Genomic DNA, 27,076 nt, shown 5'->3' with positions numbered 1-27,076 from the left:
GAAACAGGTTTGAGCAAAATAATTTAGTGGTCAGTTAATTGGTACTAACTTTTTGTTTATCTAATTTTTCTATATATATATATATATAATATATGTGTATATGTATGTATATTATGTATCTAATTTTTTTTAATTAACGCTCGTCCACACTCCATACAATAGGTGGCGGTAATGTGCCTTAAAGCTGGATGCCACCCACCATAAAATCTCCAAGAAGAAGAAAAGCGAGCGAAGTCCTGAGAGAGAGAGAGAGAGAAAAAAACTAAGAAAAGGAGGAAGGAAAAGAAGAGTGTCACAGACCCGTCGCCGCTAAAAATCCCCTCTCATTCGCTATACTAGGTGGCGGTAAAGGGCCATTTCGTTGTTTGCCTACCTCTAATAAACCCGAAGAAGAAGAGCAGCACACTATCTACAAGCTAGCTACAACGACGAATTGCTAACCGACTCTGTGAGCTTTTATTAAACGTGAGAGTGAAAGTAGCCCTGAGGAGAGACACGGTTACTGCTGCCAGAAGGTCATGCAGCGCTCTGAAAGGTAATGAGCCGTAAAGCCTCAGGGTCTCGGCTCAGCGGCGCCCACAAACTGCGGCCACACTGGAACGATTGGCAGCCCAGGTTGGTGTTCTGTTGTGGTGGAGGATGGTTGAAGATAACACGACTCTCTGGGCCTACGGTGTGCTGCCACATGGGAGGGAAATACTTGTGTGTCTCTTTACCTAACACCAATTGCTTCCAGTGGTCTAACTGGAGGCTGCCGTCCTCTGTGTACCGTGATGTCGGTACGCAGTAAACAAACCCGCAGCGTTTTTGTCCCGGTTTGGCTGCTCACGTGCCCGTCTCGTGAACAGGACGAGCCCGGTGCTAATGTTGTTCACAGAGCACTGCAAGTGTTTCCTGCCTGGAGCTAACTCAGTTCATGCTAATAGATATTTGATAGCCAGGGACCAAAAAAACAACAACATAATGTGTCCCCAAAAATTAGGCAAGTTTAAATGAATCCCAAGGGGACATAAAACCCTTCAATGATCTGTGGCAGTCACATGTGGGCTACGTGTTGGTTTGACTGCATCGCTTTGACTCAAGTCTTGTTTGCGCTGGCTAACGATAGCTAGCGAGCAGGTGAGAGGATGCTACCCTACTATGATATCAACATTTCGAATAACTTCCAGATACATGTTTAAAATGTCTACGTTTTTAAAATGTCTACGTTTTAAATATGTAACTCTGTGATTTGATAATAGATAACTGTAAAAGAGGCATGACCGAAGCATCCGATTGCATGGCTTGTGAAACATCATGGAGTATTCATGTTTGTTTGTGGCAGCTGCCCAATTGCCCTACTTTACTTTACTTTACTTTACTTTACTTTACTTTACTGCGTTTCTGTTAGTTTGTAAGTCAGATTTGTTACACTTTGTATCAATTAATTACCAGATGAAGTTTTAGATACACCTCTCGCATCTAAACGTTTCCTAGTCCTTTTCCCTTTCACTCCACGTTACTTCCTCTTTCTCATCTCAAACACTGGATAATGGCATACTGCTATTTAAATGTTAGTATCGCTCTGTGTTGACCAAAAAGAGAAAGGTAGCACTATGCTGTAAATGCTAATGTTGCACTTTAAATTTTTATTTTTTTTTTAAAATGCATTTAATTTTATTTATACCTGAAAGTATACAGGTACAGCTACTACTATGGACTGACATTCATGTTTTTTTTAAATTTTTGTTATGTTTTTCTTATTAACAGTATACCCGCATTGGATTGCCTTAACTATTACAGTAAGAAATGCAACCATTGAACCATTTTAAAGCATAGGACTCATTACAATTATCTTTCACCACCAATCCATGTGCACAGCATTGACTTATTTTGTATATCACATCATTTTGTAATTTAGCTTGGTTTAGGCTGATTTCCACATTTCAGTGTGATCCATCCATCATCTATACCCGCTTTATCCTGAACAGGGTCACGATATGTTGATGTGTCAGGGTGTACCCTGTCTTAGGGGCAAAGGCAGAGTACACCCTCGACAGATCGCCAGTCCATCACAGGGCCAACAACATAAAGACAGACAAAAACAAAGACCATTCACATAACCTGACATGCATGTCTTTGGAGGGTGGGGGGAGAGTCGGAGTACTCATAGAGCACCCACGCAGAACATGCGAACTCCACCCAGAAAGACCCCTGGCCGAGGTTCGAACCCAGAACATAACATTCTTGCTCCGAGACGACCGCTGTGCCACCTCATTTCAGTGTAATGCATGTTATAATCACGATCGTCCGCATAAACTATTTTTTTTTTAATAGTATTTCAAGACCTTTTCAACTGAAAACTAGATGTTTTATCAGTATTTGGCATAGTTATATTGCTTTTACTGCCTGAGTATTTATTTAAAGCAAGAGCCAAATTCAAAAAGCTATTTTCTAGAGTGCAAACACTGATTTCAGCCAATAGATTTTTTTTTCCCAATCTGTTTCCTCTTTTAGTTCTGGACTGCTGTCCTGTTAGTTTTATATAATTTTATTTGCCAATTTGTCAAAAACAGGATATGTGACCCCTTATTTTCTTCAGTTTCTGTTGTGTCAAAACACAGCAAGCAACAGACATTTTGGACAAATCTTTATGTCAGCCAAATTATCTAAAATACTTGCATAGAAGTAAATATGTAAGTAAGTGATATCTAATTAATGTTAACAAAGGCTAACTAGAAGTTGGTTTCCAGACTGTCCCGCAATACACAACTATAATGGGTATTTATGTTCGTCATTGTATTCCTTTGAGTTTTGGAGTCGGTAATTCAGACCAAACAAGGAATTTGTTTGTCTCCTTACTGGAGGCGTTGTGTTTTTGTGTTGCCTGTATGTACGAATGGATCTCAGGAACGTCTTGAAATAATTTTTCTAAATTGGGCACAAATGTTCATTTGGAATAATGAATGAACTTGTAAGATTTTGTTAGTCAAAGCTCAAGGTTACTATCACTTCACAGTTTATTCTATCAAATGTGGCACAGACATTCATTGGACTCAAGGATAAACTGATTTGATTTGGTGGTCAAATGCTTCTTTGGCTTCCATTTGTACAAAACATGTTTGGGGCCTTAACTGAAGAATTCATATGATAGTTAAGGCAAAATTTCACACTAGTGTCGAATAGGATAAAATGGTGAAGTGATGACATTTTATATCCTAAAGCCTGATGGTCAACTTGACCATGATATAAAAATGTTCTGCAAAAACACTTGTCTGGCTAATTTGAAATGCCATTAATCAGGAACATTAGAGGAGATTGTAACCTTATTTCATATTTGGTTGGACTCTAAATTGGTGAAACAAATCTTGGGTGTCCACTTTTAATCCGCGTGATTGTATAGATGTTCTCTCGGGGAGATGATGTATGTGAAGCATCTATGTTTTAGAAGTTGTAGCTGTTTTTCAGCAACATGCTCGTTAAAAAAAAACCATTGTCTTCACTACATGCGTCTGGACAGATATGGGTGTAAACTGCAACTTAATAGGTTGACAGCAGCATGGAACTGAAGAAGTGCATATAGTTTTTATTGCTATTTTTTTATGTTTATTTTCTTATATTGTATTTAATATGTTATATAAATTTAAAAAATGGCTTTTTGTACATTGATAATGATTTTATGAATGGTCTACAGCGCACATATTAGTCTAATCTGGCTTTAGTTAAGGAATGCGTTTGGGTGCCTTTTGAATTTCCTAATTTCTCAGGGAAGCCTATACAACATTCAGTTTGCAGGATGAAGGTAAAGTACCTCTTGTATAAATAAAATACTTTTACAAAAATCACCTGGAGACTAATTTTGTTTTCTCTTACTGCACTGTAAGAAATTTTGAGCCAGCTGTGATTGGGCAAAGAAATAAATTGCCCTCTGTCTAATTATAAAAACTAGAACTGGTGATGGATTATCTTATTTCTAAGGCACTGTTGAAGGTGTTGATGTACCCAGACTTCCAGCTAATACACCTTCAGTTCATTATTTTCATTACGGAAAATTGTAATGTTTACAAATTCTTTGCAGTTACATATCTTAAGTTGCAGATTCCATTACATGTTTATCTGTTTTATTTGGTTGTTTTTACATTAAGACCCTTTTCTTTAAATGGCAGTTTCATACTGAAAATTTGTGGAGTAAATATAAATTGCAGTGGGATGATTCTTCATGCGTTGTATCATAAAGAATCAAGACTCAACAGCGAATTATGTAATTCTCAAAGATTCCTATCCCTTTCAGCTGTTGAGTCAAATATTTAAGCTGATGATAACCTATATGGCAAATGCAATGTTAAACCATGCAGTGAATTCAGTTTTATCATTTGCCTATTTCTTTTGTTTTGTGTGCGTATTCAGAGTTGACGGTGTATCATCCAGTCAGGACGAAGCAAAGTCCAGAGAGCTTGGTTCAGAGCCGTTGTACGACGTGTTGCCTTCCAGCTGCACTGAACAGCCAGCGGTGCCCAGTGATGCCTACAGTGCTGCAGATGCACACCAGGAAGAGGGTGAGGTCTCTGCTAGCTGTTTTTTGGTCAAGCTAAAATTGTGAATACACCTTTTTCTTTCTCTGCCTGTCTAGGCTTTAAATGAATGAGTTTAATCCAGCATGATTTGTTTCCCTTAGGTGGATATGAAGCTGGCCAAGGTGTCTGTGATACTACGTTTGGTTGGAAGTCGCTGGGGCAAGAGTTGAGGCCCAATGACGTGACCACAGATTTGACTCCTTTTCAGCATGGAAACCGTGCTTTAGTTTCAAAGGACATGAGGAAATCGCAGGGTAAGCGCTGCAATAAATATCCAGTATTAGAAGATAGGATTTAGCGGTAATTGTTGTAACACTTGGATGACACAAGACATGTTCATGGGATTAAGTTGAAAAGAGCCGGAGGCATTGTGTTTTGTTGTTGTTGAAAATGGCTCTTATGTTTCAGGCCAAAATTTAACTCATTGTATTCACTGCAACATTGTTCCTGTAAGTTTACATCTGTTCACACAAGTGAAGACTTGCAAAGGGATAGTTTGTATTTTTTTAATTTGGCTTGTGTGAGGTACTTATCTGTACACATCACATTACCCAAAGTAGATGGGGTCGGGGGTCAGCACATCCCAAGTTAGGAGAAGTAAGAACCTATCCAGGAACAGAAACCTAAGCAGTGTACTGCTATGCACGGGGTCAGCACCAAAATGTATTGTAACCACCCAAATCATTTCAAGTTTACACTCATATTTTAAATATTTTCACCGCTTTACCCTGCGGTCAGACAAGCTCTTATATCAATCTATATTCTCTTCAAAGCCACCAGTCATTTTACCTCACAGAACATGGGAGTCGTTCGTCTACCAAGTTTGGCAAGTTTGTTTGTGTTATTGTGTGACTTTAGTGTTTTACAGTGCCAGTTTGGATGTAAACTAACAAAACCTCATGAAATAACAAAAAGGTATACATGCATACATACAACCCCACTTAAAAAAATGCAAACTATCCCTTTGACGTTGAATGTGAACGTTTGTTGACCAAAACATTTACATTGATGTGTAATCTTATATTTGTTAAATAGATTGCCTACAGTATGTGATGCTAGACACTCATGATAGGCGTTTTGAACACAGAAAATTGAACATGGTTTTTGTATAGAGAATTAGTGTCAGTGTGTTGTTGCAGACAGAGGGATGGCTCACTCAGAGGAGTCTCGACTGGCCAACCTCCTACGCAGAGTCTCCAGGGAGGATGATCGCGACCGGAGGCTGGCCACCCTCAAACAGCTGAAGGAATTCATCAGCCATGGCGAGAGCAAAGTGGTCAGTCAAACTGTATGCAGATTTTGTTTCTCCCATTTTCTTACCTCAACCCTTCTTGATAGTAGAATTAAGACCTTGTCAATACTGTTAAAATCGGCCTGTCCAGTCTTATAATAACACCACACCTCAAAAGGCGATGATGATTTACTTTCGCGTCTAGTGTGCCCTCAGTAAGATATGAGAGCAAAAATAATAATGACGCTTCGCAAAACAAGAAATTGACACTGATGTTGATTTCCACCACTGAATAGAGCTCTTGCCAAGTAAAGGAAGTGGATCTGATGCTGAACTTGCAAAGTGTCCTCTAGATTGGTAAATAGCTTTTGATGCAAATGTTTGCGATGTCGAGACAACTGACAAGGAAGTGCATAACGTTACAGATAAGGTTAATATGAAGCTTAAAACTTTCCTTTTTGATAAAGTTTATAGTTAGTAAGTGTTGGCATAGGTGTCCCTGAACTATCCTTTAATTAAGCTGGTATAGGCCTAGTCTGTGGGAAGACCTCCCATTATTAGGGATAGGTATTGTTAAAATTTCTTTATATATTTTTTATATTCATACTTTTCCATTGAAATGAAAATGGAGAGACAGTTTGAATCATGTAAAAACCCAACTAGTTAGGCATTACCTTTCCGCTTGTTGTCTTTTACAGTTTTGTCCTCAACACATTTAAAGTAGAATTACATTACTGGATAATGTTTTGGTTTATAATGGGGGTGTATTGAGTGAGTCAGAGTGGGACAGACTGAACAATTGTTTAGTTTTTTTTCTCTCTGTCTTGCAACCAGGCCCATAGTTTTCCCTCTACCAGGCATCATTTCTTCAACAAATGTAGTAAAATATTTTTTTCTCTCACAATTTGCCTCTAAACCAACCCTCTCAAGTTTTGTTTTAAAAAATAAATAAATTAAAAAAAGCCTCCACTAGGGATAAAAAAAAAAAAAAAAAAAAACCTTTTCACAGCAATACAACAGCAGAATTGACTTTTTTTTAAAATTCGCGACAACATCTTTCTTTGCGAGACAGGTAGGAACACTAAGAACATAAAAGTAAACAGAGCTCCCTTAGAATAGTGTTGTGGTGCTCAGTTGGTTCATTTTGAGAATAGAAGTTACAGTTTTGACTGTATGTACTTCTTTATGAGAAAAGAAGAGCCACTGTTTGCCAATGTCTCAGTCTGTTACAGCCCTGCAGGTATGATCAACAGGCAACCACACACCTGAAGAATCCTTACAAATGAACTCCGCTTATCTCTCTTTGTCTTCTTGTGACATGGAAAGGAAGGGAGAGAACATTCACTGTGGCACAGTTAGGAGGGCTCTTGTCTGAAGGTCCAGGGTCCGAATCCCCAAGCCTACAATTCTGTCATATGTTCAAGTGGTACTGTGTACTGTGTACTGTGTGTATATATATATCTATATATATAGATATATATATATATATATATATATATATATATATATATATATATCTATATATATATATAAAACCTGTTATTCAGATATTTGACTGTGAACATGCTTTTTTACAAAATCAGCTTCTTTTTTACTTTGAAAAACATAACTTTTTTTTCTACCTTCTTATCCTTTTAAAATTTTCACATTTCATTTAGTATCTACCAATTTCTTGGATTTCTGTCTAAACTACTACAAACTCTATTTCCAAGGTGTCCCCCTTCCACACAACTCTATTCCCAAAAATCTAAATTATATTTAGTTTTTACTTGCTTTATCTAATCACCTTGTCCCACACCAATTTGGATTATTTTTCAATTTTGATGTACAGTGAACCCTCGTTTTTCGCGGGGGTTACGTTCCAAATAGAGACCGTGATAGGCGAAATCCGTGAAGTAGTAACCTTTATTTTTTTTTACAATTATTATACAATGAAATACTCCATAATACATTGAAACCAAAGAACAAAACCTTTTTACAGGCCCAAGCATTTGTTTAACAAATAAAAGTACTGTATAAATGTTTTGTTTTTACAAATAACTACTGTACTGTAAAATAATAATTTTAATCATCAATACGAACTGAAGGCTTCAAATTGCTGAGATCGGCACCGCCCCACTGCGACCCGAGTCATTGGATTAGAACGGGAGGAAATGAAAAATGATTATGAAAAAAAAATACAAAGTACAGTAGGACAAATAGTGACTCACGTGTACAGTATTTCACTGCTCTTCTGACTGAGCTGCTGCATCCTGACTCCGCTCTGCAGCGTTTTTTTCTTCTAAAGCCCGCGGTGCAGGTGTGGTTTTTCGAGAGAAGAACATAGTTATCGGTAGTTGTTGTCTGCAAACTTAAATTTGGCAAGCTGTTTTACGTACGTGTACATATTAAACCGCAACGTTATTGACAAACAGGTAGAGAAGAAGCGGAGAGACTGTTTAGCCAATCAGAATGCAGAACACAATGCACGATGCAAATCCGTGAAGCAGCGAGACCGTGAAAGGTGAACCGCGTTATAGCGAGGGTTCACTGTACTATCAAATGACATGAAAGGAATTCTGATAAACTATCAGAGCAGTAGAAGTGAAACTTGGCAGATCTGGTCAATGGTGCTTCACATAGATAAACATTTATACCATAGATAGATAGTTACTTTATTAATCCCGCAAGGGGACATTTTCTTGCTACAGCAGCATTGATAGATACAGGGTAAAGCAATAACAATAACAGAGTGAAAAATATTAAATGTAAAAATGCACAATATATACAATAAGAATATAATAATATTAAACTAACTAAACAATAGTGAAAAGATTTAAACAAACAACCAACAGTGCAACAGTGTTATTGTTGTGAGATTGATTTGGCCAGAGGTGATTTATTGTATAGTCTTATTGCAGTGGGCATGCATGATCTCCTGTATCTGCACCACCTTGTGGCAAATTACAAAAATTCAGTGATGTACTAGTGTTTACATATAACTTTTTTCTAACATTTATGCTGTTTAACCCTTCTTCATCACTTTAAAACATGATTACACTCAGTAACTTGAGGACGAACATGTCCCCATCAAAAACATGCAATAAGATATCATATATTGATACACAGAGTTAATTTCTTTTAACATTAAATTAACATTAAAATTAGTTCTGATCATAACTACCAAATATTCATTTCATTTTTGGTATTTATACCCTTTAAGGTTTTATCATCTTTTATGATTTAACCGCATTATGCTTATAAAATAAAGCAAAGATACCCAAAGATCACAAGCCAACTCGTAGTCACCGATAAGTGGGCTCACTTCTTGGGCTATTCATTTGTACTTGTTCACTGAGAAAATGCGGTGTACCCTCAGTTACAAAACTTTGCCTCACTGCAAACAATGGACAATTCAGATGTCTGCCACTATATTTCTGAAAATATGCAAAACCCATTAACATCTATATGTACGTAATTATTTATATGCTACAATAATTGACACCAGACATCACATGTATTTAATGGGTTTCATTGTGCTCAAATGGACAGTCTGCAGTGGTATTAAATAACTTGTTGTCATATGTACTGTATGCACAATGCCAAAATGTTTGATCAAATGTTGCCAAACACCACACTTTTGTGAGGGGCGGGCAGCCCTATAAGCATTCAGATCAGTCCATACATCATTTTCTATTTCCCTATGTTCCAAGAAATTCTAAAAAACATAACAAATTTTGTAAAATAGCTCATGTTTTGAAGAGCAAAGTGAAAAGTCATTCCTTTTAGCCACTGGGAAATTCGTCAGGTATTTTTGCTTCTTCCAAAAGCTGTTTAGCCTCCAAAAAACAGACATTAACCCTTGGAAACCCGATGGACACAAATTGTCTCCAAATTCCTACCCCTTCTTAGTTGAATAGCGCAGTGGTTATTCATCACAGAAAGATGCAGCGTATATCCTATGAAACTGCATGACTTGAGCTTCCCAAAATTGCACTTACCTTATCTGTCATGAAGAGTTGCAGAGAAAATCGACTTGCACCGTTGTTACACTCTACATGAAGTGCTAATCTCCACCCCCGCTACTCTTAATTAAATCAATCCCAGAATCCCGAGAGAGCTTCATAACATGCTGCATATCAAAATAAACAGTAGAATTTGCCCTTTCTGGTGATACCAGTCACTTCTCTGCACAACAAAGCATTTTAAGGTAATCCTGTTTTGAAATCACAGCTGACTACTTTTTAGTCTCCAGCATAGGGCTGACATTACATCCCACTTCATAGGGTTAAACAGGGACCTTGTTTGTGGTTATAAAGTTATCAGGGTAAAAATTCTGAATGAAAAGTTTAGGAGTGAGAGACACCTCTTTGCCAATGATCTGACTACTCAGGTCCAGCACCTTTTTCCAAAAGCCATGGTAACTTGCTTATACAGTGAAATAGAGACCCCTTCTGGTGATTACCATGTGTCTGGAATATTATGGTTGAAGTGGTGTAGCCTTGCTGCAGTGATATACTGTCTGCTTAGCCATTTATTTTGTAATAATTGGGGTGGTGGGGTTGTTTGATGTTTGGGTTTGAACTTAAGAGTCCACATTTGCAACATTCTTCTTCAGTTCTGTTTTGCACACCGGCAGGATATTGTTTGAAGATACTTTGTGTTTGTTTTCAACAAACTGTACACTCAAGACACCCATCCCTTGTCCTTCAGATGCTCTTAAATAGATAAAAAAAAAAATAAAAAAAAAACCAACAACTCACAACTGTTGCCCTGGCTGGACACTTTGGAAACTTCATAGCTGAAGATATTTGAAAAAGTGCTTTGTGGCAATTTCGTATCTGGTCTAAAGCTCTCTGAATGACACATTTATTACCATTGTAAAAGACAGACTCATTAGATATTCCTTTTGCAGTCCAAAATTTTAAAACTGGGTCTGCCTTACCTGTCTGAAAGTTATCATAACCAAAAATGTGAAAATTGAGATAGTTGTTGTGTCTCACCCAAATGTGGGAGCGCACTATGCCAAACAGTGATTGTGTTTTGGAGAAAGGGTTATTTTGTCTCTTTATTTAACTTCTTCTGATCTGCTCAGTACATAAACAAGTTAATAGGGTTGGTAATTGACTGGGATTCCATTGTAACCCATACTGAGGAATGGTCCTCAACAAAGAAAAACATACCTGCCCAGAAATACCATATGAAATTTGGTAATTGTAGTCCACCTCTGTCATATGGCAAAAATAACAAGGAGAGTGTAAAGTCTTGGATGTTTGTTGTTGCAGATAAAGTTTGAAAAGGTTTTCTTTAGAGATTGAAAAAGGGAGCTGAGGGTGCTGAGAGTAGTATTGACTCGAAGGAATACAAAACTTTTAGGTAAAATTGTCTTTCAGACAGTGTTGCATCTAATCAAGGATATAGTTGGGTCCACCTATTTATGAGAGGTTCTACTATCTGTGAGGGAGTTGTAGTTAGTTTTGTTTTTAGTGGGGAAGATTATAACATCCAGTTAAGTAAATTCTAGTTTTGATATTACAAATAGGGTTAAGATTGAAGGGTTCAGCCCCTCATTTTTTGAACATTATTAAGGATTTGTTGTCATTTATTTTTGGAGCCAGAGAAGATGCCAAAATACGGTCATCAGATCAAGTAAGGTAGGTAGAGTTTTTTTCCAAGCTGGAGAAAAACAGAATTACATCATCTATGTACAGGGCTATTCGAGGTTCTATATATCCTTTTTTTTTTTTTTTTTCCATTTTTTTGTATTCCTGTTATGCTAGTGTGTTTGCAGATTGTCATGGATAGTGGCTTGATAGCTAGTGTAAAGAGCAGAGGCAATATGTCTTGTTCCTCGGTAACATTTAAAGGAAGTTGAAGTAAGCCCATTAGTACAAATTTCAGCTTGTGGGTTGGAGTATCGAAATCACACCTATCTAAAAAACTTTTCTCCTTTATCGAACCTCTATGGGATTTTAAAAGGGGCTGGGTTCAACGTGACAATTCTTTTGTCCGTTTTACAGGCCTGTTGTATAATTTCACTGGCCCAGCAGCCAAAAAATAAAAAATAACACTTTTCCCATAATTTTGGTGATCTATTGTACACGTTAGCCTACATGGATAGTTATGTTCCTTTTGTTTGTTTGTTTATTTGTATATCATATAAGAACAGAAATTATGATCATAACATTTCAGTGCATATGGAAGACCTCAATTCTAAACTCTTGTGTCAAAAAGTGAGAAAACGCCAAAAGAAATCACATGTACACAATAACCTTGTGGTGGTGGGTGGAGCGACCTGTGACTGATGTGTGTACAGGCACTCCTGTAGTTTAGAGTCTCACCAAGGTTATTTTCTGTCGCTAAACTTTTCAGATGTCCCCTAAATGCCTCACATACAGCATATGAGTGGACACTAAAATTAATGGATGTTGCCGGTTTATTAGATGAACTTATAACACTAAAACGCCCCGAAACTTTGAACTGCGCCGTGATTCACATCAGTTAAATAATACAGGAGAGGTCAGAAATAGGATGATAATGTGTTCAGAGGCACATGTCCGCACACCCACTTGGTGTTTGGTTCCACTGTCGGGGTTGACCGCTGTGGAGGTGGTCACTTCGACTTCCCAACGTGTATTTCAGCGTAAACTTTTACTGGTCTCGGGCCATTGGTTATGTTGTACCCTGAAGGGTACTGCTATTCCATCCTGTCGAAGGCTGTCTCTGCGTCTAGCGACAAGAGAGCATTTTCTGGGCTGCCAGATTTCTCAGAGAATGTTAAGCAGCCTTGTTATATTGTGAAACTCCTGCCTTCCCTGTACAAATCCTTTTTGATAAGGATGAACTATTTTGGTAAAATGGCCTCTGAGCTCTTAGCTGGTGCTTTACATAGAATTTTAAGGTCATTATTGAGAACAGATATCATTTGTAGGATTCACATTGGGCTGCTGGTTTTCCAGGCTTTAATAGTAGTGTAATTATTGCAGTTTTGAACGAGATAGGGAGGGATCCTTTATCAAACGATTCTTGATACATGTCGAGCACAGGTGGTTTAGTCTTAAAAGCTTCATTTGGGCCCCATCGGGCCTCTTGTTTTTTTTTTCTCCCTTAAGGCAGGTTTTAACGTCGAGACAGTTCCTCTGCTCCAAGGTCAAGTTCTAATGAACCTGGTGGTTCTCCAGTCAGGGGAGTATATTTTAGTGAATCTAGTGAATTCCTTTTGAAGGTGCAGAGCAGCATGTCAATAGTCCGAGCTGTATAAGATATGGTCAAAGCCTAGAAATGTGTCATTGATTTATTTTTGGTCAGAGGTTATCACTCCCCTATCTGTTTGAATTTTTTGTTTGCCTTATTTGCTTGCATTGGTTTGATACATCAGGCCAGCTTTTTCACTGCACCAAATTTCTTGCTTTATTAGTACTTAAAACATTGTATCTTGCTATCAGCTTACCCTTTAGCTGGTGACAAGGATTTTGGAAAATTGCAGTTTCAATTTGTTAGTTTTGATTTTTTTGATTTTTCCATTTCCAATCTGAGATTTGTTTAAAACTTGTGAAACTTATCATCTGACTTCTTGAAAATGCTTTAAAGGCTTCCTACCTCACAGCTGCAGATTTCTGATCAGCGTTCTTTATCAAAATATAAACCTGTCTGCGCTCCAATAAACTCTAAAATTCTGAAACTCTAAACCATGTTGTTTGAAAATGCCATCTTGCCATCAGTGTTATAGATTGTCTGGAAATTTGAGCCAAAATGAGACAGAGGTGATAGGTGATATTATTTTGCTGTCATGACAGCAGCTTGTGATTTTAGATATTAAATCGGGTGAGGCTAAATAGTAATTAGTTTGAAAAGGTCTGATAGGTACTGGAATAACAGGAACATTTTAATTGGTTTAAGTGTTTACTTTCTCCACACATCGACCAAGTTAAAGGCTACATTGAATTAGCTCTTTTCTCGACTGAGGTGTCATCATCATCATTAGTCCCTCACACATTATCCAGGTTTAATCTAACTGAAAGAATTTCACATTAAATAATCTGCCAAATTGATCTTCAGTGATGTTAATAAGATAAAAAGGCTTTATGTAGATTCATGTATGAGAATGATTACTCCTCATGAGTGTGAGCTGTGAGGCCAAAAACACGACCAGGCCATCTTCTCCTCACTCTGACCACATCCTCTGTGGTTAAATGGGTCTTCTAAAGAAAACTGAAATTGAAATGTGATTGCCATGACTTGCTTTAACTTGAAAAGTTGGTTTAGTCCCCTTAAATTCCACGAGGTAAACTGACGTCCAGAGGCCATAGGTGAAGCTGTGATTTCAGTCATGGGAAATTAGACATACTTAAATTGGCTGCTAACAAAAAATAGCAAAACAAAAAGAATGGAAACATACAAGTGCCAGAAAATAACAAAGAAAACACAAGGAACAAAACTGAGTGTATTGAATTACACCCATCCGTCTTGCAAATAACACATCTTAAGGGGCTCAAAAAAGAGCCCTGTTATGGCGCCTCGCTGGTCCAGCTGAGCTGTCCTCATGGTGAGAAACATCATGCCCGACAACCATAGCGAAGCCCCCCTGTTGATCAGTAGTATAAACTATCACAGCCAAACCAAACCAAATTTTTCTGATCTAGTTTTATTTACAATATCACACATTCAATTAATTTTACTTATATAGCGCCAAATCACAACACAGGTTATTTTATGGCACTTAACACATTATAGTCCTTACAGCAGAACTTATTAGAACAGTAGTATACAGAGAAGCCAAACAATTCAACAATTCCCACTTAAGCCCACACATTGTCATAGTCCAATGCAGGATCAACAATGTAAACAATAAAGTGGAAAATAGTAGTTACTGGACTTAAGTCCAGTTCTATGAGTACGTGGGTAGGCCTCTAATGGTCTTCACTATTGGTTTTCCCCATTGAGGCTCCCTTTTTACCCTGAGCCAGATTTGTTGCACTCACCCACCAATCAGGAGGTAGCCCTGCTGCACCACCAGGCTGCTATAAAGCCCGTGAAACTCTGTTTCTGTTTCCCTTTGGAACTCAGCAACACTACTGAGAATGGGACAGAGGCCAGCTGGGGCTGTAGTTAGAGGGCTACGCATGTACTCGTAGAACTGGTGTTATGTCCAGTAACGACTATTTCTATATCGGACATCCTGCGCCCTCCAACAGGCTTTGCTATTGGTTACCATTCATATTGATGAATGTACCACCAGCTGGGCCTGAACCAGGTTAGCCAGAACAGGCCACTAAGAGAATGGTCGGGAAGGGGACTCCTACACAGCAAGACAATATCAGAGATGACGTCCGCAACTTTGGGGGAACAACCAATAGAAAACACAGCATCCCTATCGTCCCTAAACCTAACCCTGGCTGGACTTCCTGAAGTTCAGCGTACACTCCACGCAGTATTGGAAAGCATGTACGGTACATAAGTGTGATGGCGCCTCTTCGCTCCATTTACATGAGGCGGAAGAGCAAGTGCTCTCAACCCGGTCACCCTTGAGCAGAAGGAAGAGGTGGTTGCTTTTGGCTGAAATGACGGGTTGGGACACAGCTCTTATGTGCCCCTCTCATCAGACAAAACCCATGCATAAGAGATGCACCGACAGGACGCAGAGATACACCACCTGTGGCAGAGTCTAGGGCCAGTAAAAGGGCAGTCTTGATCGACAATGTTTCCAAGTGTGCCTGCTTCAAAGGTTCAAAAGGTGGCCTCGTCAACCCCCTACTCTACTTGCCTCACTGAAGGGATCACCCTGCTAACTCCCCGCAGGAAACGCTTCACCAGAGGGTGACTCCTGGTCATCAGTTGAGCCATCATGGCCAGCCGCAATTGCTGCTGAGAACACACCCAAAGTGGACGCATTGTGGCCCTTATCTGTACAATGTGGCACTCAGGTTCTCCCACTGCCACAACACATAAACTGACAAGCACAGCGTTCAGATCCTGTGGAGCAGTGGCACCATTGGCCTTAGTGGGGGGAATGTGGACAGTAGTCCCTGTTCCACTCTGGGTGAGCAAATGCATCCATCCCCTAGGAAGAGCTTCAATTGTCCTCAGGGAGAACCAGGGGGGACACAGTGTTTTCCCTGCTCACAAATAGGTCAGCTAATGGTCGACCAAAGTGCTGCCAAATTAAAGGGGGCTAACATCCTGTTAGGAAGCCTGCCAAGGAAGAGTACCACCTAGAGGCACAGGCATAGCAGCGGTTTGTCATTAGGGGCGTGAACCTGTCCTGTTCCAATGGCCACCAGGCCACAGGTTGGAGGAAGGGAGGAGACGGACCCTGACTAAATCCTCAATAGATGGGATGCCTTTTGTCCCACTGCTAGCCATCCATGGTGCAGTATGGCCCAGGGGAGCCTCCCATTCCCGCTTGGTGGAGTGAAAGTTTGGGACAATAGGAGGACAGGTGATGCGAGACAGCTATCTGGGGCGTGGCTACTTTACCACCAGCCTCACAACTTTGCGTCCTCCTTGAGGGTCCCAGTCGGTGGCTGTGAAGGCGGGAGTTTCAGACCCATGCGGTCGGTCACAGCCGCTAACGGGCCCGGAAGGCTGACAAGAGGATAGCGATGGCTTGGGGCATTGTCGACAAAAATGGTGGCTGGGTCTTCCACCTTGTAGACCCAGTGGTCATCCTCCTCTGTGTAGTCCTCCCAGCCACCACGGTCTCCTTAGCTAGTGCTGGGCTAGCTTGGAAGAAGCAAACAGACTCGAGGAAACGCTCGAGCCGTAGCGTGACACATGCAGCGCAGGGGTCAGCTGCGGTATGGGGACTCCAACTGCTCTTGTGGGCGTTGGGAGTCCAGTGGAGGTAAGGCGCCGGACACAAGTTTTCGCTGAAATCTTCAATACCAAATGGGGGCAGTATTTTTAGAAGATAGATGTCTACTTCAGGGTTGCAGACTGAAAAAGAGAGACGAGTTGCGGGTTTTATGGGCTTTAAAGCAGCCTGGAGGTACAGCAGGGCTACCTCCTAATTGGTCGGTGAGTGCAAAAAAATCTGATACCGGGTACCGAAGCAGATGGGGTAATCCAAGAGCAAAGCCTGTTAGAGGGCGCAGCACGTACGGTATAGAACTTTTAGTTAATGTTAATTACCTTTGTATTATGAAACATACCTACTAAGGCATAGTGCTCTTCAAGAGGTTCTTTTAAGTTACCATTATTGTCTCTTATTGTCCCGCTGACTTCTGGTGATAGTCTCTTCGTTCCTGCAAAAACTTCTCTGCTACCTGTAAATCTTGATACAATGTTTTCTTTCATTGGATAGTGGTCAGGATTTGATCTGGGTTGGTTGCCATACCTGTATCCAATTTTTCTTCGTTCACGTCACTGTTAGCTTGTATAGGGTCTGGCTTGGAGTCTTAATTTCACAGATTTTTGCGACATTTGGACGATCACTGTGCTTGTAGTCCAAAAAGATTGTAGTGATTAATTAAGGTTGTTTGGCTGTGAAATTTTCAGAAATTGGCAGAAGGGCTCCAATACCTGTCTGCTTAGCACTGTGTCATAACCGGAAGTCAAGTCACTTCTTGAATAATCCAATTGTCCCATTAATTTCTGACATTGGAGGTATTTAAGTGGTTCCAACATAAATAAGTAACCATTTGGAAATTGCAGATAAATATGCAAATGCTTTGTAATCACATGGGAATATTTTTGGGAAACGGTTTTATGAAAAGATAAAAAATACACATAAACAAACAGCAGAGGACCATTTTCGTAATATCAAACAGGTGTTTCATTATTGTTTCACCATTCGTACAATATATGCATCCATTACATAGACCCTATAGGTTTTGATTATATTAATATTTCTTCAGTGAAGAGACAGAATTCCTCAGATCACCTTGAGAGGTGGGGGAGAAAATCCATACAGCATAGCATTGCGATATGTTTTGTGGCACAACATATACATAAAGTACAAATTTAGTTATAAAAGCAAGTGAATTTGTTAGGTGCATTACTTATGAAAGTTTTTATGACAGTGTTAGTCAGTCTGTGCTTAAGAATCCCATTTTGCTGCAATACAAATAACTGAAGTCAATTCATTGACTGAAAATGTTATTAACTAAAACATGCTGAAATAAAAAAAAAGGTTAAATATCGCAACATATTTCAATAAATGTTATCGCATTGCAAAATGTTTAAGATCCCAGTAATATTGTATAATGGGGCCTCTTGTTCCTACAGGATGGACACCTTCATCATAGAGGGCTTGTTTGTTTGCTGTCGTGATGACTGGGCACAATGTTGTCAGGTCTTGACCACACCATGTCACAAGTCCTGAGATGACTAATGTTATGATTTTAGGCTATATGCATAAAATTAAATAGAATTGAATACCCTATGCTTTATGGCCAACTATTTTATAGAGTAATTTTGGAATGAGGCTGTCACAATCACATGTCGGTATATTGCTTAGGTGTCCATCTACTTTTGGTTATATAGTGGATGTTTCTTATACTGACATTTAGATTTTGTGGTTGAAAACTAACACCATTATCAAATGACATAATTCATCCAAGTGAAACCATTTTTCCCTACTGGCCCAATTGGCCAACCCGATTAGAGTTTTACTGGTGCCTTGTATATTTTCACTGGCTTGGCAGCCAAAAACTGAAAACAATTCTTTTTTGGTATTTTGGTGATTCATTACACAATACGTACGTTGGTTAAGTTCTTTTTAGATTTGGTTTATGATATATTAACATATAAGAGGATAATTATTTATAACATTTCAGTAAATATAGGTGATGGGTTGATGAATTACTTGTGGTGGGTGATTCAGAGTAGGACTGGGCACCAAACTAATAATTACATAACAGCGATTGAATTGGCTCCAATTCATTTAAAAGAAAAATGCCTTGTCATTTAGTAAAAAAGTTTGAAACCTATGCTACCTCTCAATAAACATGTTACAGTTTTAAAACACATTACTTTTGCTCCATTTGTGCAGGAGTAAATCTAATCTGACCTCTTAATTTAAGTCCTCTCCATGCCTCAAGCCGCTTTAGGGATGACTCTGAGGCCTCGCCTACCAAAAGGTTATAACCGTTGGAGATTATGCCCATCCCTATACAGCCCATCTCTATTTCCTCTTCTATTATTGACAAGCTGGGAATAGATTCTGACTGATTTTGTTGTGTTCTGAATACGTTTCTCAGCAGTAAGTATTTCAAGAACTGATTGCTGAATACAGTGAACCCTCGCTATAACGCGGTTCACCTTTCACGGTCTCGCTGCTTCACGGATTTGCATCGTGCATTGTGTTCTGCATTCTGATTGGCTAAACAGTCTCTCCGCTTCTTCTCTACCTGTTTGTCAATAACGTTGCGGTTTAATATGTACACGTACGTAAAACAGCTTGCCAAATTAAAAATAATCGATGGTGGCATGTCGGTTTATAAGAATCTTTTTGCCCAGAAGAAAAAAGAGCGACAACAACTACCGATAACTATGTTCTTCTCTCGAAAAACCACACCTGCACCGCCGGCTTTAGAAGAAAGAACCGCTGCAGAGCGGAGTCAGGATGCAGCGGCTCAGTCAGAAGAGCAGTGAAATACACGAGTCACTATTTGTCCTACTGTACTTTGTATTTGTTTTCATAATCATTTTTCATTTCCTCCCGTTCTAATCCAATGACTCGGGTCGCAGTGGGGCGGTGCCGATCTCAGCAATTTGAAGCCTTCAGTTCGTATTGATGATTCAACTTATTATTTTACAGTACAGTAGTTATTTGTAAAAAAAAAACATTTATGCAGTACTTTTATTTGTTAAACAAATGCTTGGGCCTGTAAAAAGGTTTTGTTCTTTGGTTTCAATGTATTATGGAGTATTTCATTGTATAATAATTGTAAAAAAAAAAAAGGTTACTACTTCACGGATTTCACCTATCACGGTCTCTATTTGGAACGTAACCCCCGCGATAAACGAGGGTTCACTGTATACTGTATTGATCACTTATCTCTTCAAAAAACATGAGATGCTCACTATTCAGACTGCACAATCCTTCTTTTTTTGTAATCTGTTTTCAGGCCATTTTTATATCTCCATCAGACCTTCCTGGGGGGTAATTTCCCTATATTGTACTAAAGAGGTGGTTTTTGGATTTCAAGGGAGATATTTAAGCTGAGTACAAGTAAATGGAAAGAGGTCAACTCAAATGGTGGCCTTTTATCTCCCTCTCTAATGGCGCATCCTCTTAATATAAGTAAATAGCCTAAATATAACATTAGTGTTCTCAACTGTGCTCCCCAAAATTACCAGAGAGTGTAGGGGCATCTCAGCCCCCCCTTTATCATGGGTAAGTGCAACAGAGACAACTGCAACCTAGGACATCTGTACATCCATAATAAATGTATTGCTTTTTAAGGAGCTATCCTGGAATTATGAGGTTGCGTCCCATCTTATCTTTAATGACCTCATTTCTCTGTAAAGGAATAGATTTATGAAACAAAGCATTGATATCTCTTGCTTAGGAAGTAAAAGGTCCTGAGAAAATACTGCTTTTTTTCACTTCCTCCTAATCTTCAACTCATCTTTATGTATCAGATGTGTTTCTTTAATAAGTATGATATTAGACTGCATTGATTTGATTTGATTCATAACTCGGTAAAATCCTCCTGAGTTTTTGTTGCCACCTACAGTTCCACAGTGTTGTTTTTTAAAATTTTTGGCTCGCTAGACATTTTAGATTGCCAGTAATTAATTTCTCCAACACTTTAAATTTGCTGTTAATGAAAGTAAAGATGAAACTAGTACTAACTTAAATGTTACAACCTGCATCCATTATTCAAAAGCATAAGCTTTAACACATATTTTTTCCTCCCTCTTTACATCATATCAATCATTAACAATAAAACTGTACAAACATTTACCGGGACATGAGCATGAGTTCCACCCAATTTTTCAGGTAGTTCACCAGGTGTTATCTATTAGTCTAGTAGCATGGTTAGTCTTAACCTCTGGGCAGACATTGCAGGTTTTAATCCTGCACGTTGTGTTAACTCACACTTAAAGTTTTAATCGGCCTTCCTGCGTGTCCGAAACTTTTAAGTTCTCTGCTGACATGGGTCAAATGACTGTTTAAACAAGAATTCAGTGTCCAGTGTGAATTCTAAAACCAAAATTGCACTATTATAAGTGCATGAAACATATCCTGAAAGTTAAATTCAAATCTATCACTTGGGGGTGCCACAGATGCAAAGAAATGGACATGGCATAACACAAATATATTTCGGGGTCTATTTATCCAGTCATCAGTCTCTTGACAGTAGGCAGAACTCCAAAAATACAGAACCATGAATCCTGTGTGCCATTAAAGCCTTAGCATCAACTAACGGTAGCCACATTAATTTGTGCCAAGTTGAAATAAAACCACAATTTTCCATTTAGGGACTTGGTTATTCTGCTTTGTCCTAAAATTGTGGGAAGGTGTAAAAAAAAAAAAAAAAAAAAAAAAGGCATTGTTCACTCTATATCCTTATATGGGTGTGAACAACTTATTTTTTTGAATATATTTTTAATTGCTTTTTTGATAGTCTGTATTTGAACTCAAAAGACTCTGTGCTGACAAACACATAAATTTCCTAATGATTTATATGTTCTCTTTAACAGACCCTGGTCAAACAGTTGGACACCATCCTTAGCACCTTGAATGAAATTCTGAATGAGAGGTAAGAGGAGGCTGTGTGCTATAGGTTTATTTAGCACTGGATTTGTGTGTTATTCACATAGTCAGCAGTCCAGGGAAGAAATGACAAAATTATATATATTTTTGGAACAGGAGGCAATTGTCTATCTCTTTGCTGCCTTGAATAAACTGGGTTGACAATTTCAAACGGATCAGAAAATCCAGAGGCTTTTTTAACTGCTTAATTTTCCTGCTACAAGATATTGTTTCCGAAATGTTGGAAATTACTGGATACACAGATCAATATATATTATTACACAAAGGTAGAGTCATGCCAGGCACCCTCCTTTAAGTGCAAACAGTAATGGTGTTACAACCAATCCTAGGTGAGCTGTATAACATAAATCAATTCAATTTTATTTGATATAGCGCCAAATCACAACACAAATACTGTATTAGCAGGGAACAACAATTATCAGAACAAACCAAAGATAATTATGTGGTATTATTAAAATGCTAAATTTGTTGCAACCTCGATCTAAGGAGGTGACTGGCTAAAACATTTGTTTATAAAAATATAATTTGACAGAAGTACTGTTCTGTTTATGACTGGTAAACAGTGGGTAGTGTTTTACGAGAGGCTCAAAAAATACCTGCTGTTGCGTCATGATGTGGGGGAAGTTCTAACCTTCATGAGTAGCTATTCTATGTTGCGTCGCTTGATCAAAATCTGCACTTTGAGTTTCACGTCTTTGTGAGCATTGTTATGTCGGCATAAGTTGAAATGCTTCAGAAAATCTCAGTGTTTCGAGTGACACTTGTTTAGGGAGCTGTGGAAAGTTACAGTCCAATACGGGAAAAAAATGCGTCAGGTCAGGAGCACAAGTAGGTGAGGTTTCTTTGACATCCGTGGGATAATGCACCCTGAATTCATTTCCAAGGTCACTGTCAACACAGGGTTAAATTCTAATGTTTTGAGGCAAAATTCTTGGTGCAAACAACCCTTTCTGTGGTGGGATGACACTTGTGTTCTCCAACATGACAAAGCCCACAGTGTGGGAAACTCACAAGTTTGTCACTCGGCAACACAAAAGTCAAGTTTCAAGTCCATGGTGACATCGGAAATGCGCATGTCCGCATGGTCACATAAAATCAGGTGCTTATTTTGATCAAGCAATGTAATTTGGAATACTTAGCTACGAGGATTACAGCTTCCCACTGCTCTCTGCACATTAGGGTGTTGCACATTGTTTGGGCACAGCAGGAGCAATTATTTTATTATTTTATTTGTAATTGTCACATTACTATTTATATGAACAACCCAATGATTGCCAAACGGATGTAGATATTCTAGTGAGTCAAACACATAAATGCTCTTGGGTTGAAGGAGAGTTTGAGCTTTTGAAAGCGTGACTGGAGAACAGGCTTAAGCAGTACAGTCCTGAGAATACAGTATGTATCTCTGTCTCAGAGTCATGACATGACTCCCACTGTTAACAAAACACTGAATACACACTTCATTGCTATCATGCCATATTTTCTCTGACATATGGTCTCCTCCTCTCTGTGTTGTTGACATTTGTAGCAGTAAGCTGCTGTGGGAGTTGCGTCAGGACGCAGCAGCCTGTCTGGGTCTTCTCTGCATAGTGCTCAGCTACGAGGCTGAGCGCATTTTCAAGTGGCTTTTTCTGAAGTTCAATTCAAGCAGTCGTGATGAGGTGAAACTGTTGTACCTGGTGGCAACGCAGCGTGCTTTGGAGACTGCTGGAGAGAGGAAAGCCTTCTCGCATATCATGCAGGTAACCACAGAAAGAGACTTTACTATTTTTGTATGGCACAGAACTGGGTTTTGTTCCTTAGGCATTCTGTGGCCACAAAGATGGGGCAAGCCTTACACTTCATATCTAGTTTTTGGTAAGAGTTAACAAAGAAGTTATACGTCATAAGGCTGGGACCTTTTTATGGTTACATATAGCAATCACTTCCAAGTACAGCAAGGCTTCAGGCCTCGTTTTGCATCTTATCAGAATAATAACACTATCAGAATTCCATAAAAACACATGGTCGTACAGAAGTGTAAAGTGTATTCCAGGTGGGGTAACTTAAGGGCCTGCATTGAGTGTTGTGTGTGTTTCAGCTCGTAATGAGCAACTTGCAGTCCATCTTGGAGAACGTGGACACACCAGAGCTGCTTTGCCAAAGTGTAAAGTGTATTCTTCAGGTGGCTCGCTGCTACCCACATGTCTTCAGCACCAACTTTAGGGTGAGTATTTGAGAAGTTATCGGTGCCGTTTCATGTTTGAGGCCCACCAATCAAATTACATCACATCAGAACATTTTGATAAATACCAGCTCCTAATATTTGCTGTTTTTCTACAGGACACAGTGGACATTTTGGTGGGCTGGCACATTGACCACACACAGAAGCAGGCGCTCACTCAGCAAGTTTCAGGTCAGTTCGATTTTTCTTATTTACACTCTCGGCTTTTTCTCCTGTGGGAGGGGTTGATGGTTGTTTACCATCATTATGATCTCTGGCAAATGTTGTGGCTTTATTTATTAAAAAGTTAATTTAACAATTTAATGAAAGATCTTTATAACATAGACATGACATGTTAATTCATTGCATTCTCATTGTAGTGAATATCTCAGCCACTCTAAAAGATAATAGTGAAATTTTATACCTATCCCTACTGTTGGATAAAGACTTCATTATGGTTTTCTGTATACTTATTCTCCAATATAATTAGTTATTGTGTGTTGGTGTGTAAGCAGCGCCAAAACACATGTAACTTACACACCAAAAACATGCTTTTTCACAGCCTACTGCTTCTGCTCCACTGACATGCTGCTTTTAGTACACGGTCTCGGAACACAAAGTGTAAGAATGTAATGACGGTCTTATGCTTTTGTAGCTGCCACATGTCCCTGTCTGTGTTTAGGCTGGTTACAGAGTCTGGAGCAGTTTTGGGTGGCAGACCTGACCTTCTCCACCACCCTCCTGGGTCAGTTCTTGGAGGATATGGAGGCATATGCAGAGGTGACCACTGAGCTTCTCAGCTATGCTAAAAAACAGTTATCCTCATGTATGATGCAGCGGGGTTTACAGGTGTATCAAAATATAAAACCATGTTTCCAAAAAAAGTTGGGACGCTGTGTGAAATGCAAAAATAAAAGATAAAAACTGCAAGCGGTGATATGTGGGACCTGTCGGAGAGCCAGCGGGAAGGGGTTGATGTGGCCATGGAGTTTACCCCGCCTGATGCATGTGCCACGTTTCGTGAGGTTAGAAGCATCACTTGACCTTAAAGAACATCTTCCTGTGTCATGGCGAAATATAAAAATTTGCCGCATTGCTATGGCGATGGCCTTTAACAAAGACACACCGGCTTCTCAGATGTCATCATGAATGTTTTAAGGCTATTCTGACCCAATTTTATGTTGTGACCAACCAGCTCGAAGAAGCACGTGAAAGTATGAAAAATGTCATTTATTGTTGCCCGCAGGTGGGGCTCTGACTATGACCAAATATTATCATGCAGACGTCTTCAGGGCGGGACTGTTATCATACGTGTAAATATCGGACCATGTATACTTATACTGTAGTTTGATGGTCAAAATGGTCGCCACGCCACGGGCCCACCGTTAGACAAAAATACATTATTGTAATTAATATTCATCCCAAAGGCGTTAAGATTTCAGAGACCAAATTTCAAGTTGGTCCGATAAATTCTGTAAGGAGGAGTTCCTGAAAGCACCACACGTGCAAATCGCAAAAATTGGCCACTAAATTAATAATGGCCGACACCCTGTTGAGTTTTGGTCATAGTGCCAAGAAACATTTTCGTAGATCTAGGTACGATACACTTGTCCATCGAGTTTTGTGCATGTAGGTGAAAGTTGCTGCGGGGGGCTGCAGTTTACGAGGTGCTAGCGAATTTGATGCCAGCAACACATTTAAAAAAAAGTTGGGAATCGGGCAACAAAAGACTGGAAAAGTTGGGTAATGCTAAAAAAACCCACTGGTGGTACATTTCATAACGAATTAGCTTAACTGGCAACAAGTCAGTAACATGATTGGGTTTAAAAAGAGCATCCCAGAGAAGCAGGGGATCTCAGTGCTGGATGGGAGGAGTTCACCACTTTGTGAAAGACTGCATGGGTAAAGAGTTTACCAAAAAAGGGCATTTACAAACAGTGCCTACCCACAAATCTATGCTTAAACCGTGCGCACAAACATTTGACCAGAAATTGGGGATTCATCATTGTTTCTTCCCTGAATTTGTTTGTACTCTGGGAAGAAATTTAGAACTACCTCAGACCATGCGTAAGACCAAATAATGACGGCCTGGCTGTCTTAGAAAATGTAAACACACACCTTTTAGCATGTTAAAACTGCATTCCTTAAAAAAAGGCTTTAATAAACGACATTATTGAAAACCGTTAATTTACTAATATATTGACCAAATGTATTAAATAAGCTAATCATGAAATTGACATCCTTTAATCTTCATCAATTACTGTCTGAATTACAATATTCACATATATTCACAGATAATTACAAATACCATATTAATTATGAAATAAATGACCTCTGGGAAAGGGTTCTTGCTGGGTGTCATAATTTTCACCCTCATTTCTAGAACATATTCAGTTTAAAAGATGTTTGTCCACTAATTGCTGCCAGTCTCTCATTCTGTGCCTCTCTTTTGGTCTGTGATGCATTTCTTTGCTTCAATGTTAGTATCTAACCTTTTTTTTTTTTTTTTTTTTTTAACCTGTGCCCCAGTTTTAACCATAGTTACTCCTGAAGAAACACTTGAGAGGTGTGCCTTTGCTGGCTTCCACTTCAGACACTATTGTTTCAATTTCCGCTGTTGTAAAATATTTATTATTAATTCTTGGTGCCATCTTTATTAACCTTTCTTCACTTCACCGCTTTCTTAATGATACAGCTCCAGACAAATGGGTGTCCTAAAATAGAGAAAACGGGACGTATCAGTATGCTAATTACAGAGTTCCGACATGCGCCTGTCAATTTAGAATGATTCTGATTCACTAACACACGCAAGGTGGTGAGAACAAAGTTGGCCGATGCGCACGCGTCATGAATCCCAGTGAGTTTGCGTGCACACTTACTACTGTGCACAAAGTAAGAACATTTCTACGCACATATTAGTGAATGAGGCTCATTGTTCCTAAACGTAAAGCCGCAAAGAATTAGGGAATTTTGTCATCGTCGTTACACAATATCATTGAAAGATTCAGAGAATCTGGAGACATCTCTGTACGCAAGGGACAAGGCCGAAATCAACATTGGATGGCTGTGATCTTTGGGCCAGCAGGTGGCACTTAATAAAAAAAACAGATGTCTGGGAAGGCACCGTTAATGCTGAACGATATATGCAGGTTCCGGAGCAACATATGCTGCCATCCAGACAACCTCAGGGAAGGCCTCGCTTATTTCAGCACAACAATGCAAAAAAAGGTATTCTGCAGTTATTAACTGAGTGACTGTGTGGGAGAAGAGTCCATGTTAAACTGGTCTGCCTGCAGTCCAGACCTGTTTCCCATTGAATTAAATGAAAAATACAGCAAAGAGACCCCAAACTGTTGAGCAGCACTTGTGAAAACTCCAGAAATTGG

General features: G+C 39.2%; 1 protein-coding gene across 5 annotated transcripts in view; it reads left to right on the top strand.

The window, feature by feature from the left end:
• Positions 1-217: 217 nt before the first annotated feature.
• The window catches only part of smg1 (SMG1 nonsense mediated mRNA decay associated PI3K related kinase), an 87,524-nt gene continuing 60,665 nt past the window's right edge, over positions 218-27,076 (top strand). For 2 of the 5 annotated variants that reach the window (XM_069710121.1, XM_069710119.1), the window contains exons 1-9: positions 218-615; positions 4,387-4,535; positions 4,655-4,807; positions 5,693-5,841; positions 21,415-21,473; positions 23,016-23,229; positions 23,568-23,693; positions 23,810-23,882; positions 24,346-24,470. In XM_069710121.1, coding sequence (XP_069566222.1) covers positions 539-615; positions 4,387-4,535; positions 4,655-4,807; positions 5,693-5,841; positions 21,415-21,473; positions 23,016-23,229; positions 23,568-23,693; positions 23,810-23,882; positions 24,346-24,470 — 1,125 coding nt within the window. In that variant the 5' untranslated portion in view covers positions 218-538. The remainder of the gene's footprint in view (positions 616-4,386; positions 4,536-4,654; positions 4,808-5,692; positions 5,842-21,414; positions 21,474-23,015; positions 23,230-23,567; positions 23,694-23,809; positions 23,883-24,345; positions 24,471-27,076) is intronic. The other 3 variants (XM_069710123.1, XM_069710120.1, XM_069710122.1) reach the window with 3 other exon arrangements.

Source organism: Brachyistius frenatus, unplaced genomic scaffold, assembly GCF_029030835.1.
Source record: "Brachyistius frenatus isolate BFR_SWC_R1_liver_20210118 unplaced genomic scaffold, ASM2903083v1 Contig_90, whole genome shotgun sequence".
Classification (NCBI taxonomy): Eukaryota; Metazoa; Chordata; class Actinopteri; family Embiotocidae; genus Brachyistius; species Brachyistius frenatus.
Note: the sequence above shows the minus strand (reverse complement) of the source record. Positions and strands in the feature narration are given on the sequence as shown.